The sequence below is a fragment of the Scatophagus argus genome, chromosome 17 (genome assembly GCF_020382885.2).
Source record: "Scatophagus argus isolate fScaArg1 chromosome 17, fScaArg1.pri, whole genome shotgun sequence".
NCBI lineage: Eukaryota > Metazoa > Chordata > Actinopteri > Scatophagidae > Scatophagus > Scatophagus argus.
In genome coordinates this window covers 21,157,341-21,171,497 of record NC_058509.1, presented here as the reverse complement: position 1 = coordinate 21,171,497, position 14,157 = coordinate 21,157,341, and the positions used below count along the sequence as shown (strand labels likewise).

The following is a 14,157-nucleotide window of genomic DNA, read 5'->3' as shown; positions in this document are numbered from 1 at the left end:
GGCTTGGCCCCCGAACAGAACACTTGGAAAGGTTAGGTTTGCCCTTGCACAGTTCTGTCTACTGCCTCTTACACAGCAATTGGTGTGTGGAGAGGGGTACGGACCCTACATCATGCCCTCTATGTCTCTTGTGAACTTTCTTCAAACTGTTGTGGATGAAACTCTGCCCGTTAAGACATACGTTGCAGCCATTTCACCCTGTCATGAAAGCTATTGAGAGAGATCTGTCTTTGTGCATCCACAGAATAAGCACTTTTTAAAATTAGTCAGACAGAGCTCCATCATGCGTTCCTTAACACAACAGTAGGATTTACCCCTGCTTTTACACGCTCTGGGACTCTCTTCTTACTTATTTGATTGAGTTTTCAGGACTGGCACAGTGTGTAATGACAGTCCCTGTTGCTTTTCCAACATGTTTACTGTGTAAATGGCTGTGAACATGAACACTCTGAACGCATGTTACCATCAGGGCCACAGTTGCTAGATAAAGAACCAAGAGGACACACAGCTCTGATCAATCTGCAGTCACAGTACATACAAGAAAAGGGTGATGAATATCATTACACTTTAACATGAACAGATGCTCTCAGTCCTAGGCCTGAACTCACATTATGTATACATCACCGTAGTTGAAAGCATACGGCAGCCACCCAGTCATGTTACATTAACTACAGTGTGTATTTCACAATGTAGTTGACAGTATTCCCTGTCATGTTATGCTTATATACTATATAAAAATCATTTGGTTGGAATCAACATACCTGCAATCACAGTATACACAGGACAAGGGTGATGAACACTATGAGGCTGTCACATGAGCAGCTTTCTGTCTGCGAATGCGTAGTGCAATTCACTTAGGGCCTTGTCACCATTCTCTTTCTTATGCAGGTTAAGGAAAATGTAGAACCAGTCTGTTTGACCAGTCTTCCCGTTAGCACAAAAGCAAAATGCTATGTTTCCCATGATGCCATGACCGACATGCAGAATAGCAGCTTCAAACACCATCTTGCACCACAAGCTTGCAGTCTATAGTGAAAAGTGCCCCTATGGTAACGGGTATTCCCCTCAGTAGCAGGGTTCCCCATCACAGCTCAAAAACATCTCAAGGACCATGACAACAATCTTCAGACCTAACTGAGAATCTTTCGGATGCATTGAAATCTATCTATGTCTCTCTCTCTCTCAACTCTCTGAACCCAACCGGTCAAGGCAGATGGCCGCCCATCTTGAGCCGGGGTCTGCTCTGAGGTTTCTGCCTTCTAAAAGGCAGTTTTTCCTCGCCACTGTCGCCAAGTGCTTGCTCAAGGGGGAATGTTTGGTTCTCTGTATTACAGTTTAATTAAAGAGTTTGGTCTAGACCTGCTCTAACTGGAAAGTGTCATGAGAAAACTTTTGCTGTGAATTGGTGCTATAGTAAACTGAATTGAAATTGAAATAAACTGCATCCATTCTCCCACCCTCAAAGCACAGGACCCAAGGGATCGTCCCTTAGCCCGACAGGTCAATTCCCCTCCAACCTGGAGCCCCCACCTGATCACTTTGTTGAGAAAAACAGGTTGATGGACTTCATAATGCCTTCATGATGCCCGCCAGCTCAAGACAGCTGAATATTTCTGCTCAATTATTCCCTCCTACTGTGGTCCTGCTTGTCACTGACTGCTATTATTATTGTTTAGTCATATTTCTATTGTTAATATTTGTACAAACACTACTACTACTATTATTACTTACTGTACACAAACATTACTATTATTATTCCCTACAATTTCAGAACTCTGGTATTATTGCTGTTGCTACACATCTCTGCAGTCATAGCAGTTTTTTGTTAACACAGATATAAAATAGAGAACTTTATAACAGGGGCCTATATTATTGTTGGGCTGATTTAATTATTGAAGTGATTAGCTACACAAATGTGGGATGGGAGGATTCTTAAAATAGCAACTATATAGGAGTTATGTCCTGAAAATCTGATCAACCATTAATTAAAGCTATGGCCTTTCATTTCTTGCCTCCGTGCTTGACTTTTAATGTTTTTAATACAGGCTATTTATGTAGTCTCAGGACACGTCCGATCAGCCGATTTATATACAGCACCAAACCGATGAATCTGATTTACTTAAATGTAAAATTGAGTTTAAACAATGAACAGGATCAAAATCACAAGTTGTCTGTGTAGCTTTAATAGGCTACCTTGTCACGATTAAAACTAGAAAATGCATACAAAGTGATAGCAATAGCACAACTTTGACTGTTACCAGGACTTCCTGAACACACTGAAGGCTGCTGGAAGCTGTCCAACAGCTGTTTGTCTCAGCCCACTCCTGCCGCCAGCTCCTCTCAAGGACTGAGGAAATGTCTAATAAGGGAATTGTGATGTACTTAATATGATCATCCCTGCTTGATATTTGAGTGAGGGGGGGTGAATATGGAGCTCTTTGGTTGAACTCTTCTTCTTTTGCTTTTTGGCAGGCTACAAGCTGCTGCCGTCTGCTGTTAGACTTGAGTACTACACATATACAATTAAACTCACTGGTGTAGTTCTGTGACAAATCGTATCACAAGTACATTGATGACAACTAGAAAATCCTGGTTTAATCTGATATCTAGGTTTTATGAAAACAGTCATCACATACGACTCAAAAGGTGAGTAACAGTACCAGCGGTTGTAACAAAATAAGGTATGTCATGTATGGAACCTAAGCCCACACATACGTGTGAATTAGGGAACAATCCCAGATTTTGTTCTCTCACAAACTAGTCTCTGAAACCCTAATTTGACTGATAATAGTTATTTAGGACCTCAGTCACAAAACATATACAAAGAGGTTAGTTTTGCTGACATTTAAGACAGTTGGATCAGATACCCACAAACTGTGTGATTTTTATCAAGGATGAAGGCGCACACAACTCATTTGTGGTACAAAATTTACACACGCCTGAAATAGTTTTTTGCTTGTAAATTACTGGCATTACTGCTACCTATTAAGCCTAAAAAAACTGCTTCATCATCAGACATATGCAACTGATGGTAACAACAGATCACTGGTACAGACCGTTTCAGTTTTAAGGAGTCAATAACATCATTACTGGGAAATTTAGTTATTGATTCTGAGAAACAACATTCCAATGTCCTAATCTGATTTCTGGCCAATATTTCACTGAAGGACGCATAACTTATTTACTTGCTTGATAATGTCATATAAATGCTCTCAAGAACAAAGAAAGCCAGCACTCCACTGAAGAATGCTGACAGCTGGAAGATTCTTCATTGTACTACAACTTACAAATATGAAGACAAAAATATACTTGGCTTAAAAACTTACATTCTTTTTTCAGCAAATAAATTTCAGAAGGTTTTGCATTGTAAAGAAAATTAATCAATCTCCAAAGGTCTGAGTACAGCAACACTAAAATCTTATTTAAAAAGAAATATATATATAAAAAAAAAGATGGACTACAACATAAGCTAAGGTTAATGCAACATCTGCTGGATGACTTATCAGTTTTAAGTAATTACAGATATCCGTTTTTCATGACATATATAATACTTTAAAAAGGTCCCTTCAGTTATTCTAGAATTAAAAGGGTTTTGCAGGAGCAGATCAATACAGAATTTAGTAGCGGCTGAGCACAATCAGGTGACACCTTGATTTCCTGCTGTTCCAGAGCTAAGAGTTCTGGACTGTCCCCACTTATCTTAATTATTAACAATTTGTCAGCACTGGTGTAAAATACACTACACTGTATGTGTGTATTCAGCTGTACAGTTCTGTAGTTGACTCAACATGTCCTTCTGCTTCTGAATCCATCAGCATCACTCCATACTGTCTGGATCTGCCTGGGCCATGTAGGCATCCAGTTCAGCATCCAGATGACCTTTGGTCTTTGACATGTAGGCATCCAGCTGATTGTCAAGTTGTTCACGGGTCACAGCTGGTCGGCCAATGCCTCGGCCCCGTCCACGGCCGCGACCGCCTCGACCAGCAAAGCCACCACGACCACGCAGCCCACCGCGGCCTGTCCACCAAAACAAACACTGACTGTGAATGCATAGCACTGAACGAGAGTCAGCAATTCAACTCAGTAAGTTCACACTGGTCAGACTTGTCTATATACACTAAATTTAGTTTAAGTGAAAAGAACAACCTTTTTCATGCTTAAATAATGGAAAAAACAAAGCACTGTAATTTCCCCACCTCTGGCTACTCCCCCTCGTGCTGCTCCTCGGGACAGAGCTCCTCCTCTGCCAGAAGCTCCTCCGCGGTGACGGCCTCCTCTGCGCATCGTCAGACGGCCAGCAGCGCCACGGCCTCGCATGGGAACACCTGTAAGCACACGCTTCCCTGTGCAACAAAAGTAACATCATGACTTGATGCAAAACCAGGACAAATAGTAAACGACAAAAAAAATCTAGAGCCTGAGAGTGGAGCCCTGACCGAGCACAGGAATGATACTGTGTAAGGGGGATGCACACCTCTCAGGGACAGAGCTCCCCTCAATGCACCTCCTCTGGCTCGTCCTCTAAGACCTCCCCTGGTCATCCCCCGCATTCCTCCTCTGCCTCCAGGAGCTCCTCCACGCAGCAGAGCCCCAACAGGCCGACCCAGCCTGGCCTGGATGTTGCTCTTCCCCAGACGCTGCTTCAGGCTCTACCACAGAGATATTTAGGGATGCAATTAGGATTACTTCTAACAAACAAGGTGGGCATTTCTGAATTAAAATCATTCTACAGGTGGTGGTTATAGGCACTCAGTGATCACCTAAGGCTAGGTTTAGGTAACCGTAGCCTTGTATGGAAAAAAACCTCAGTCCCTTATCCATTAACCCAGTACTGGTGGCAATGCTCCAGCTAAAAATTTGCACCAACTTCAACTTTTGCTGTAAGACAACACAACAGCATCACCTGCAAAACAGCTGCTCTGGATATTCATATATACAGAGCATATCCCTGAATGACGTATTTCTACTGTTTAACTTGCCCTCTGTTGTTTTTAGTCTGAATTTTTAATTTTTCCAACAGCAGCCCCAGTCTAACAAAGGACCTGACAGAGCTGCATTTTGGGAAGCACACACACAGCAGGAACCAATAATCAAGCTATAATGGTCTCGTCTTTAATACATCTCTCTTAAGCTCTAAACTTTGTGGAAATGTAATAGTAAACTCACTCCAATACTTTTAATTCTACCCTTTGTTCCCAATGGTCTTAACTCTTAGAAACAATTAGTCTTTACGTGCTGAATTACACATGTTCACCACCTTTTGGAACAGAGGAGGTCATGGGTTTATAGAAGTTTTTTTTTTTATGCAAACTGCTCCCTTTCACCTTATTCAATTTATTTTAAATATCAAAAACACAGATTCCTTAAGGATCTAGTAGCTATAGTCACTCACCAAATAAACGTTCCTACTTTAACACATTGGCTGATGTGATTGCATGTTAACAAAACATATTCACATAAGAAGACGGTGGAGACTGATTTCATGTCATGTGATCATATCAAACCAGATTCTCATCCCTAATCAAAGCATTACTGACAAGTCCTGGATTAGACAGGCAAGCAAAAAGCTTAAGTTATTGGAACCCCCTTTTGCATTACTTCTTAAATAAATGCATTCTTGGGCAGGTCAGTTTACAAAATGGCCCTGCATGGTAAAAAGGGCCCGCTGACACCCACCTTGTTTGACCTTTGTCTTACCTGCTTGTGATTTAGAGCAGCTTGCACTGAGGGTCGGTTCTCCATCTGCTGGGCCAGCCGGCGATTACGGGCACTGGCCAAATGCTGCTGTTGCATGGTGGCTCGAATGCTTACCGCAGTGGGCTGCTTATTCTTCAGCATGTTAGTGAAGCTTTAGAGGTGGGAGGGGAAAAAGAGGGAGGAAGTAAAAGACGGGGACAGGGGATATACAGAGGAGGAGGAGGAAGCAGGGTTCCACATCAAGTCATTTCTCATATTATGGATGTGGCCACACAGACTGTCGTGGCTCTTTTGTCATGTAAGACTTTTGTTCCACTTGCTGGCACTCACTTTCTCTCTCAATCATATCAATATCCAGAATGATTTATAGTTGCATTTAGCATGTGTTCAAACAAGCACAAGAAGGGAGGCAAACTAAGACAAAAAAAACAAAACAAAGAAACAGAAGAATACAGAGACAGACTGAGTGATGGAAGCAGAGAGAAGATGCCAGAAGAAGAGCACAATTTGCCACTTACAGGCCTCCAGCTGACTGGCTGTGGTGTCATCATGGTGCAGTAGCAGAGGCCCTGGACATGAGCAGTGCTTTGCTACCCAGCCTCTTACAGCAAGGACCGTGACTTGTGGAAAAACCACAGAGTGACTCAGAGCAGGGAAGGAGAGACGGCTGGGGAAAGGGGAGCTCATTGTCACGTCCAAGCTTGGACTGAGTACCTGGTCTTTAATAGAGTTGGAGGTGAAAGACAATGACAGAACAGGATAAGAGTGTGTGCTTCACTTCCATTGGTTTGAGAGAGAAATGTCTGAGAGGCAGAGAGGATTAAGAGGTGCCCCATGTTCCTGGTTAAGCATAAGCCTTCCTCTCCCCTTTAAAACACGTATACTTCATGTATACTGTATTGTATAAGTAAAAGGGAGCAGGAGTGCCAAGGTATTTGTAGGACAGTGGTCGTGTCCAGCATAGGTTTATCAAGGCTTACCAAGAATGACCACTAACCTACCCCCTTGTCTACATGTGTGCACGGCTCACACAAGATATTTGGTCCAGGCAAGCCCCCTCTGCTCCACAAAACTACATTTAACTCTGCTGGTGCACTACCAAATGCTGACAAGACCAAAAAAGTTGAGTAAGCAGTGCACACACTGGGGACAGTTAGGACAGCATCCATGTTGGGTCTGGTCCCCTTCCATGGGGAGCACTAGGACCTTCACAAGCCAAGGCTGGCCTTTGCATCTGGTGTCTAACTGCTGACAGGGTGCGTGGCGCCTCACCGCTCATTTAGGGACACTTTGGTGGTGCTTTTCAGGACAACTTTTTGGGAGGAGGCTGCGCTCATTTTGACAGACTTCACGTGCAGGCTCCTGGAAACAGATGGGACAGAAAATAGAGGTCATAAGGGAGCGGTAGACAAAATCCAGACTGCAATAACAGGGTATCACAGTAGACATTTGACTCAACATTACATAAAGATTTAAGAAAGATGTTCTTACAGCTGATATTAATTATTCTACGTTTAACTTGCTGCTCTCTAAAAGAGTTTTCAGTGTGGTTGCAGGTTGGAAAAATATCCAGATTTCTATCCAGCTTCACTGTTTTTATTAACAAAAAACAGACTTGTAGCTCTGTAGTAGTAATAAAGTAAATAGGATAAACATTTTCGTGATGTGTAATACATGACTTCAACATCATCTATGTTCTGCTGCACATATAATAGCCAAGTAGCTTCATATTGTCTGACACCCAAAACTATTTGATTTCAGAAAACAAAACGCATAATAGAGCTTCCAGGTGCACTTATTTTTTTTTGGTAATGTGCAAATGCTGGATGCAAAACTTAATTAAATTTGACTGGAAATTGGAAAGAATTCTGAGTCAGTCAATTGCTGGGTTAAAGATAATTAATAAATAAAATTCCTTTTAAAAGTGAAACACAACATTGTGTAGTTTTGCCACTGTCCATTTATATGGAACTTTAAAAAGCACATTGAATTAAACTTACATTAACCAACTAAAACTAATACCAAACAAGCAATGTGAATCTAATCACAAGATGGTGGAGACTGTGCAGTGACCATTACAAGCTAGGTTGGAAAAAAATCAACAGCTGGCAGGCCATCATTCATTTGTTCCACCATTTGTTTAAATGTCCTCCCCTCTACATGCATTAGTTATTTTAGAAAATACTATTACTATTTTCGAACTTAACAGGACCATTTAGCTCGTCGGGCTTAGACTTAAAAAAGGGCACACATCAGACGCCCAATCTGTCCACTCTAGATGCAGTTATTTGTGTTTTTTATTGTTTAAGATGCTCAATTGGAATTCAAATGCCGATAATCATTTTTAAGCCTTTTTACTTACAGTGAATGTTGAGTCGTTGAAAGCCTCACAGGATTAGCTTTAGCAGTTAGCTAGTGCCAGCACGGTGTGGCCGCTGCCGTTTGGTGAATATTCTTGTGTATATATATGTAACCTATGATATGCTTCCTAACTAAGCGTTGTAAAATAAATTAAGAAACTACAGTCTAGTGTCGGTCTTTCCTCAATGATTTTAAAACGCCAGAGACCGAAACCTGCAACTCGTCTCCAGAAAATGGTGCTGATAGCTAGACTGACTGATCTAGGGAAGAAAATGGAGAGGTTCTTATGACTCCGACGTCACGATGACGTATTTCCTGTCTGGCGGTGTGTGTTGATAGTTTAGTAAAATGGCCGCAGCTGCTGTTGTAGAGACTTCTGTAGGTAAAGATGCTATCGCCGAGGGACTGCTGGACCTCCTGAAGCCAGCTGTCCAACAGCTCGACTTGCATGTACACTCAGTCAGGTAAATTTGGTTCCTTATGGAATCCTTATTTGATGTTATTTAATCACACATAGCTGCTGCCGTAGGTACGTCTGCCGGTCCCGTGACTGACTCGTGACTTTGCAGAATATGATGTTTACTAACTTATATTTCATAATCGGATGTTATTTTTATACACATTAGCCAACTCTCCCATAAGTTTCATTAGCCTTTAGCTTTTCAAGCACGGACATGGTATTTTGTCCATTATGTTCTTAGCTGCTATGTGTGATGTGGGTCTTGATTTAACTCGAGACTATTGTTGACATTTTGAGGAATCTGTTGGTCTGTTTTCAAACGGCAACTGTCTTGCACTTGAACTGTTATGCTGCCCTGCATTCTTTGTATTATCTGTCCTCCCTCTGGATTAATGTGATTCATTTATTCTTTGCAGAGAAAGCCAAGTAGAATTAAGAGAACACATAGACAATCTGGCTACAGGTAATATACTTTATAATGTTATATCCCTTACTCGTGAGTTTTGTTAATTTCTTATTATTTTATTTTTTAGTTTTATAGAAAAAATGAATGTATGGAGTTCTTTGGATAACATATTTGCTAACTGTTGGTTTGGTCTTGTGCGTCTTTGCAGAGTTATGCAGGATAAATGAACATCAGAAGGTTGCCCTAGATCTGGACCCTTATGTAAAGAAGCTGCTGAATGCAAGGCGCAGAGTAGTGCTGGTAAACAACATACTGCAGAATGCACAGGTCAGTGGTAATCCTTTGACATGGGACTTCTTTTGACTGTGCTTAAAGCTGCACAAGTCACAATGTTTTTGACAATAACAATGACAAAACAAAGCCACAGAGAATTAGCGCTAAATCTGCAGTTCTATGGACCTTCTTAGCAATTTCAACTTGTTCTTTGGTCAGTAAATTCTGCTTCCATCACTGTTGTTTGTAGTGAAGAGGCTCTGATAAATCCACTCTGTACTGCCAGCAGCAAACAGCACACAGTCACAGACTTAGATTCATCAGGCATACACAAATTCAGCTAAAACTTTTGGTTAATGCAGCTTTAAATTTTCTATACAGCTTGCTTGTATATTATGATTCTTTTGTATATGCATAAGTGTATACTGTCTTTTTTTGTCTTTGCACTGATGCTACCGGATACTGAATTTTTCTTGGGATCAAAAAGGATCTATCTCTCTATATTACCAGTACCACCAATATCAATCAACTTTATTGACAGTATATATATTTTTACATACACACACTGAATTCGTCTTCTGCATTTGACCCATCCTTAGTTGAACACACACATACAACACCCGGCAAATTACATGCAGTGAAACACACACAGGAGCAGTGGGCAGCATCAAGCGCCCGGGGAGCATATTGGGGGGTTAAGTGCCTTGCTCAAGGGCACATCAGCCAGCTAATGAAGGGGGGGGAGCATTTTTTCGCATTAATCACTCCACCACACCCAAATTTTTCCTGCCCGCCCGGTGGGGGAATCGAACCGGTGACCCTCCGATCACAAGCCGCTTTTCCAACGGCTGCCCCCAGAGATACTGCTACAACTACTCATCACCACAGTAATTGCTGGTACTATTTAATCTGGTCTACTTTAAGCAGAAAAGCACACACACAGACGGTGAGACGATAAGATAAAATAAGATAAGATGAGATAGGCCCTTATTGATCCTGTATTGGGGCACTTTGCATTGTGTTTTGAAAGAAACTATCAAAACGCACAATACATCCACACAATATTTGCAGAATTTCACGATTTTTAAATAGTTAGCAGTAAAATAAACATTACTGTAATGCACTAGGAGATGGGGGAACAAACTGTAAACAAACAGTAAAATTATACAAGCAACAATGTGACTTAAATATTCTTTGTCCAGGAACGTCTGAGGCGCCTAAACCACAACGTGGCTAAGGAGACAGCACGAAGAAAGACCATGCTGGAGGCTTCAGCAGTATTCGCCTCCCGCTCCCCCAGTAAACCCTGAGTCACCTCCTCCTTCTGCTCTGCACAGTAAATACTGTAAACTGTCCTGGCCAGGAGAGACACAGCAGTATGGAAATCTTTAACACAAGGACAAGTCTTCCTTTCACTTTTAATTGATTGTCTAAAGCCCGAATGTTGTCTTGCACTGCTTTGATCGATGTTGTGTCATAATAAAAATCCATGCTCCTATCTTCTTAGCATTTGGTAGCTGCAAATAGTTTATTACCTAACCCAAAATAGGACAGAATTAAATTCACAATGCCAAATACTGGGGCATTTATTTATTAATTCATATACATTATTTCTTCTGATAAGATAATTCCAATGAGCAAAATGTTGGAAAAAAGACACACATGGTAGATGATGACACGTGGCCTCACAATTTTCATTCCAGTTCATCCCAAAGGTGTTTGGTGGGGTTGAGGTCAGGGCTCTGCATGGGCCAGAAAAGTCCTTCCACACCAAATTAATTCAACCATGTCTTCATGGAGCTTTGCTTTGTGCACTGGGGCACAGACATGCTGGAATAGAAAAGGGCCTTCTCCATACTGTTGCCACGATGTTGGAAGCATAGCATTGTCCAAAATATCTTGGTATGCTGAAGCATTAAGATTTTGGAGGTAAAGGGCCTAGCTGAAAAACAGTCCTGTAAGAAGGTGTCTGGATACTTTTTTCTATTTAATCTTTGTCAAATACACACTAGCTGAGGTGGCTGGTCTCACAAAACACGTACAGTAATTTACATTATGCCTACATTATGTCAAAGTGACCCCATGTTCCCCAGCAGACACTGGACTTATGGCGGTGCATTTTTGTATTTTTCATAAGAACTAGTTGTTATGTTTGCCAGTTAACCACTAATCCTGTGGGAAGAAGTGACATCTTCAATCATAATTACACAATTCTGTGAGTTTCACGTGATTATAGTGTTGCCCTACCTGTTGGCAATCTGAGTCTGCAGCAGGTTTAATCTGAACGTCAGACACAGTGACCTCTTCAGGGGGGTGATTTCTGCAGGACACAGCAGTTCAGACTAAGCCTCAAGTGCAGATGAAACCTCAACTTCTGAGAAAGCAATGGGTTTGTATGTGATCACATGACTATGACTCAGATAGTACAGATTTAAACGTGTTTTGACTTTAATTCACAACATGTCTAGTGACAGAACAGCAGCTCTTAACGGTTTAGTTGGCTCTTAATTTATTTTATGCTTTTTTAACTACAGATATGTACCCATTTATGTTTACTGTGTTTGCTGTGAAACTCTGCTGACGTGTCACAAAGTATATTGATGTTAAAGAGGTCCAAGTGATGAAAATGGACCTTATTGTGTAAACATAATAATCCGTACATAATGCTTATGATTTCCATTTTTATGTCATATTCATTTCTTTTTTAAATTAATGTTTCTAAAATATACATTACCTTTATGATCTCATGTTTTTGAGCTTGTGCGTAAATGAAATGATGAAATTAAGGCAAAGTCTGTAATGTTTCTTCCACTGCACACCATATAGGTGTTGGACAGCATGTAAAACAGATTCATTATTTTCTTCTTCTTAGCTCCTTAATGGGGTGAGTAGCATGGTTTATAAAAGGAAGGAATATGGAATGTGCTCTCTTCATTAATGTTTGTTGAATTTTAGTAGGTTAAGGCCAATTTTCATGGAAAGCACAGATAAAATTCTAAGACATTTGTTGTTATCTGAGGGTTAGGGGGCAAAAAAAACCAAAAAATTAAAATTGCACCAACTGTATATGGTGGGGCATTAGTGTGCAGACAGCTGTGATGCATTCATGGTGAAATAGTTCTTAACTTAAAAAGTATTTCACTATTGAAAGGCACATGGAAGCTGACAAATTTTGTAGCTCATACAGAGCGTATGAAACAATGCTTTCCCTTTTATTGGATTCACAATAATTGGCTTTTTTTTGCCAAAATTGCAAATAAATAAATTATGACAAAATGAAAACAGATTTTTACAAATTAGTAGTAGAAATGTCAATGAATTAAAAGTATTTAATGTAAGCCATTGCATAATTATTCACTCCAGGAGACTCCAGGGTCAAGAGGCTTCTTTGGTCTGATGAGACCAAATGGACAAAATGGAGCTTTTTGGCTGTCAGACTTAACACTGTGTTTGGTGGACCCCAAGCATTGTGGGGAGTAGCAGGTCCTGGAAAAGGCCCTGGTAAAGGGTAAAATGAAAGCAAAATAAAGGGAAATCCTGGAGGACCATCCAATTCAGTCTGCAAGAGAACTATGACTTAGGAGAGGATTTATTTTCCAGCAAGACAGTGATCCAAAACATACAGCAAAAGCTACACAGAAATGGTTTAAAGACAACAAGGCCAAACCAAAGCCCAAATCTCAAGCTCTACTCAAAAACTGCCGCTCACACCGATCCCTGTGCAACCTGACAGGACTTGAGCAGTTTTGCAGTGAAGAACGGAGTAAAATTGCAGTGTCCAGATGTGCAAGCCTGATTGAGACCTATACACACAGACTCAGTGCTGTGATTGTGGCCAAAGGTGCATCTGCTAAATACCGACTTGAAGGGGGTAAATACTTAGAAATAGAAATCTGTTTTCACTTTGACATTAAAGAGTTTTTAGGGAGTTGTTTTTGTCACAAAAAACGAAGTTATAACAATTGTGTTTCCGTTTATGAAAGCAATAAAAAGGGAATGAACACCTTATAGGCCCTGTAGAGCAGCTTGTGTACTGCAGTGCATTTCGCCTTTAGAAGAGAACCCTAGAGAGAACTGTATCATATTTTCTCTATATTTTTCACATTCTCACCTCTGGAAGGGCAAAAAACCATTTGGACTCTATTACTGCTAATTCATTGCAGGGTCAAAGGGATATGGAGGCTGGAGCCTCTCCCAAATGAGCAAGAGGCAAGGTACACCAGATTACTAGTTCTTCACTGCAGCTGACACAGAGATGAGCACACATTCACACCTATAGGCAAATTAAACCTACCTGCAACCTAAGGGAACCCATGGGGGGAACATAATAACTCCCCATAGAAAGCTGGCAGGTTTGAAGCCAGCCATGCCACCCTGTGTTTATGTGTTGTGACTAAAATACTTTAGGCAGTTCCAGCATAGCAATTAATTGGAATTAATTGGATATGTACCAATGGGACATTCTATTTTACCTTTGATTATTACCAAATTACAGATTATTTGGACACAGTGGAGAAATTAGGAGATAACAGAGCACAACAGAGAGCTACCATCAGCTCATCACAGTATGAGAGATAATTTATTTGTTATGTTTTGTCCTTTTGCTCAGCAAAATCTTTCCTCTGGGGACCACAAATGTTGCTATTTCAAAGCCAGCCATTAGTCTGTATGGTCCAAAGTGTTGGTCAACGGAAATATTTAAAAAGTTGCACTAGAGGAATCATTTTGTTACAGTCTTGTGGACTCTGGCTAGAACCCTGCATGGCATCTTTTGTACTTTTGTACAACACTTTTCTTTTGTGGAACTTAAAAAGGTGATCACAAAATAGCGGAATTTAATTTTTTTTCAAATACTGGCATATCAGTGTTACCTATTACATGGAGCTCATTTCATCGTTTTGAAAGTCACTATATTCAATTAGAATTAGAATTATTGTCAATTAGATTACAGAACCCG

At 40.7% G+C, this 14,157-nt stretch overlaps 2 protein-coding genes across 2 annotated transcripts; one reads left to right on the top strand and one right to left on the bottom strand.

Annotated features, from left to right (window-relative positions):
• Positions 1 to 2,160: 2,160 nt before the first annotated feature.
• On the bottom strand, positions 2,161 to 8,200 carry chtopa (chromatin target of PRMT1a). The gene is made up of 6 exons (XM_046417580.1): positions 8,063 to 8,200; positions 6,973 to 7,062; positions 5,701 to 5,851; positions 4,478 to 4,652; positions 4,200 to 4,346; positions 2,161 to 4,020 (listed from the first exon to the last, which is right to left on the bottom strand). Exons 2-6 carry the CDS (start codon positions 7,035 to 7,037, stop codon positions 3,818 to 3,820), a joined length of 741 nt encoding a protein of 246 aa, XP_046273536.1. The 5' UTR covers positions 7,038 to 7,062; positions 8,063 to 8,200; the 3' UTR covers positions 2,161 to 3,817.
• Positions 8,201 to 8,387: 187 nt separating this feature from the next.
• On the top strand, positions 8,388 to 11,928 carry snapin (SNAP associated protein). The gene is made up of 4 exons (XM_046417581.1): positions 8,388 to 8,525; positions 8,938 to 8,984; positions 9,136 to 9,254; positions 10,403 to 11,928. Exons 1-4 carry the CDS (start codon positions 8,410 to 8,412, stop codon positions 10,508 to 10,510), a joined length of 390 nt encoding a protein of 129 aa, XP_046273537.1. The 5' UTR covers positions 8,388 to 8,409; the 3' UTR covers positions 10,511 to 11,928.
• Positions 11,929 to 14,157: the final 2,229 nt, after the last annotated feature.

What these genes read in the sequence shown, in the direction of transcription:
- snapin (XM_046417581.1), top strand. Translation starts at nt 8,410, where the DNA reads ATGGCCGCAGCTGCTGTTGTAGAGACTTCTGTAGGTAAAGATGCTATC. An exon ending in TTGCATGTACACTCAGTCAG is followed by an intron (nt 8,526 to 8,937) that starts GTAAATTTGGTT and finishes TATTCTTTGCAG; the next exon opens with AGAAAGCCAAGTAGAATTAA. An exon ending in ACATACTGCAGAATGCACAG is followed by an intron (nt 9,255 to 10,402) that starts GTCAGTGGTAAT and finishes TTCTTTGTCCAG; the next exon opens with GAACGTCTGAGGCGCCTAAA.
- chtopa (XM_046417580.1), bottom strand. Translation starts at nt 7,037, where the DNA reads ATGAGCGCAGCCTCCTCCCAAAAAGTTGTCCTGAAAAGCACCACCAAA. An exon ending in AAAGTGTCCCTAAATGAGCG is followed by an intron (nt 5,852 to 6,972) that starts GTGAGGCGCCAC and finishes CCACCTCTAAAG; the next exon opens with CTTCACTAACATGCTGAAGA. An exon ending in CTGCTCTAAATCACAAGCAG is followed by an intron (nt 4,653 to 5,700) that starts GTAAGACAAAGG and finishes TCTCTGTGGTAG; the next exon opens with AGCCTGAAGCAGCGTCTGGG.